Source organism: Phalaenopsis equestris, unplaced genomic scaffold (genome assembly GCF_001263595.1).
Source record: "Phalaenopsis equestris unplaced genomic scaffold, ASM126359v1 Scaffold000002, whole genome shotgun sequence".
Taxonomy (NCBI): Eukaryota; Viridiplantae; Streptophyta; class Magnoliopsida; order Asparagales; family Orchidaceae; genus Phalaenopsis; species Phalaenopsis equestris.
The window spans coordinates 65,685,233-65,688,599 of record NW_018164444.1 but is presented as its reverse complement, the minus strand read 5'-3'; the positions used below and the strand labels follow the sequence as shown (position 1 = coordinate 65,688,599).

At 43.0% G+C, this 3,367-nt stretch overlaps 1 protein-coding gene across 1 annotated transcript in view; it reads right to left on the bottom strand.

The window, feature by feature from the left end:
- Window positions 1–1,509, bottom strand: part of LOC110017935 (glucan endo-1,3-beta-glucosidase 11-like) — a 5,891-nt gene extending 4,382 nt beyond the window's left edge. Inside the window, exon 1 of the mRNA XM_020715104.1 lies at window positions 58–1,509. Within this exon, the coding sequence (XP_020570763.1) occupies window positions 58–1,248 (1,191 nt within the window). The 5' untranslated portion in view covers window positions 1,249–1,509. The remainder of the gene's footprint in view (window positions 1–57) is intronic.
- Between the last annotated feature and the right edge of the window lie 1,858 nt (window positions 1,510–3,367).

Below are 3,367 nucleotides of genomic sequence, written 5' to 3'. Positions count from 1 at the left end.
TCTTATATATATATATATATATATATATATTAAAAAAATCTGGAGATTTTAGCTTACCACGGCAGAGTACACAGTGTAGTAAATGCCAGGAGAAGCAGAGTCGACCAACGGCGAGCTCTCATCTCCGCCGCCATTGCCGCCATCACCGCCATCGCCGCTCGTCGTCGAATTAAGACCCGGCACTGTAACACCAATGTTATAAGCCAGAGTGCCATCGGGCTTAAACAGCCCGTAATGACGCTCGGACGATGGCCCGGGCTTCATATTCTCATTAAAAAGAGCGAACACATACACCTGAAGCGGCGATCTGGGCTGCATCGGCGTCCCTTTCCCCTCCGCCACCATCTTCATCAAATTCCCATTATACCTCCGGGCATTCTCCAGCGTCGCCCCCACCTCATCTTCATCCCCCGCCGACGGCCACCCTGTCTCCGATACCCTTACCTCCACCGTCTTCTCCCCACCCGCAGCTGCAATTGCGGTCACGACTGCATCCACCTGCGCGTGCAGCATGTTCCTGTACCTTAGCCCTGTCCCCGAATCAACCACGCCGGCGCTTGGTTGGAATAGGACGTAATCAAGCGAAACCCGCTTGGGATCAGCTTTGTACGCAAAGAATGGGTAGGCATTGATCAGAAAAGGGGATCCGGTTTTATTGAGGAAATTGATGAGGGGGGAGATGTAAGGAAGGAGATCCCGTCGGAATCTGCCTGCGGAAGGGGGGTAGGAGGTGGAGAGGATGGTGAGGGAGTGTGCGGTGGTGACGGCGACCTGGCGATCGAGGTTGAGGGTGACGAGTGCTGAATGGACAGACTGGATCGCGGGAATGAGGCTTTGAATGAGGAGGGTGTTGTTACTGGAGAGGATTTCGTTGCCGATGGTGACGGCGGTGATTTTTGTGCGGGGAATGTGGGTTTGGAGGTTGGATTTCACCCATGAGAGGGCAGCCGCGGGGTCGCGGAGTTTAGGAACCAGTTGGTCAGGAAGACCGACGATAAACTCTATGTCGGTGCCGGCGAATGCGCGGAGGACGGTGGGATCGGTGTCGTAGAGCTTCAGGCGGCCGGCGCCGACGGAGCGGATGAGGGGGAGTACTTCATCAGGAGATGGGAGGTTGTTCGCTACTTGGCCGTAGTTTACGCCGATAACCGGCGAGGAAACAGGGGAGGAGGAGGAGGGGGAGGAGGAAATGGTTGGGAGAAGCGAGAAGAGTAATAGTTGAACAGGGATAAGTGGCTGGAAGGCCATTGTTGAGGAAGAGGAAAGTCGAGAGTAGAGGGAGGTGAAGGGAACAAAGGTTCTGCAGAGAGCGGAGTGCAGGGCAAGAAAAGGTTTGTGAGACTTTATGTAGGGAGGAGCGATAGGGGAGATCCGGCCGTCGATTTTGACGAGAGGGAAGATAGTCGATACTCAGAGGATCGCCGAGCAGCTGAAATTTAAAAACAAAATAGTAATGATAGAGTGCCCCAAATTTCCGGAAGGATCATAACGCTCATTTGGGGTGGGAGCCGAACTTAGTGGAAGGTTGTTTATATGAATGTTTATTCGATATGTACTTAAATGTACATTTTTTTGGTAGTGTTATAGCAATTAATAATAGTTACTGTGCTCAATCTCATTTATCAAAGGCATATTTAAGCTCAGCTCAATAAATGGATCTTATTGAGTTTAATTAATAAATTTTTAATTTAACATGATTTAACATTTTCAAAAATTTATTGTTATTTTCTTAAAAAGTAATTTTAAATTACTTCCTGTAGCACTGAATTGGTTAAAGCTCAACAGTTTAATTCAATTATTTACAATATATAAAAAGTACCCATCTTAAGCATCATAATAATGTAGAGATAAATACTCAAATAAAAGACAGAATTTTAAATAATCGTGTATCTATCTTGATAGAGCTTTATATCAAGACTTATATTGAGTACTGCATCAGGTCTTATATTAAACCATGATCTAGCTTCTTAACAAACTTATTCATGGGTGTATACTAAAAAGCAGTCTTCATAGTTCAAAGTTTACAAGTAATATGCCTCATGAGCCTGGATCAACCTAAAAACTCGGAAGACACGATTTTCGTCGAAATGACTTGTTAGGGGAACCCGCCAACCCAACTCGCTAATATGATAATTGTCATGCACTAACTGTCAAGCTGACCTACCGAATTATTTTGGCGAACTAGCTTGTCGAACTGGTTGAACCCTTCCGTCTAACAAACTCATCAATCAAACAAGCTCGCCTCCTCAGTGATCTTCATAATTATAAGAATACAAAAGTCAAAGACTGACACAAAATGATCGACTTATGTCATCCTCATTTATAAGTTGTCTGACATGCATATCATTGTCCTTTCATCAAGTTACTGCGAATAAAATCTTATACGACACAACTTACACTTTCATGTTTTTCTTGTACATATATAAAGGGAGAGACAAACTAGATGATGAGCTCTGAGACTTTTTGGGGAACATAGTGTCATGACACCAACGAAACCCTTCAAGTCCTCTCTTGTTGCTAAGTCATTTCCTCAGCTCCTTTGAAGGGGAACCAGAGGGCAGAATGTATAGTCCAAGCATGGAGAATACATCCACACTTTCTCCCACCTTCCTTACATAGGTCTCTCCTGTGTTGTATAAACTCATGAATATTATAGGATCTTACGTCCTAAGATTTAGTAAACGTGTAATTTATACTTAAACTCACCCAGAATATCTTCCAAAGCAAGAAGGAAACAAAGGAGTACAATGGATTATACTAAAGAATTTGTAACGCAATAAATCAATCAATTGAAGATACAAATGATGAAGGCAATGTAAGAAACAAGAAAAGAAACTTTTAAATATGGACCAAAGGCTCATCCTAAAAAACATACCGGATCACTAAGTTTGGTGGCTCGCAGACAAAACACACCAAGGAAGGATCTACCAAGAGCATGACATAGAAAGGCCCTTGCACCACGGCTAGAAGAAGATTGAGAAGAAGGAAATGAACATGAAACTTACGTCCTAGATGAGAAATTTTCCTAATCCTTGGACGAAGGAACTAGAAAAATGAGCAGAAGGCAAATGTCATTGAAGAATACATTCTCAAAAGATATTACAGAAGCCATAACACCAAAGAAATTTAAGATTCCATCTTTGGAATCTTTCAAAGGAAATTCGGACATTGTTGACTCTGTAGCTTGTTTATAGCCAGTTGTGTGTTTTTTAAGGGAAAATGATGCTTTGAAATGTTGTTTATTCTTTATGATATCAAATGAATCAACTTTACGCTTTGTGGGAGTCATTACTTACTTTGGAGAGTTCAAACGAATGTTCATAACATAAATTTCAAGTGCACAAAAACCGTTGAAGAGCTCCCATTT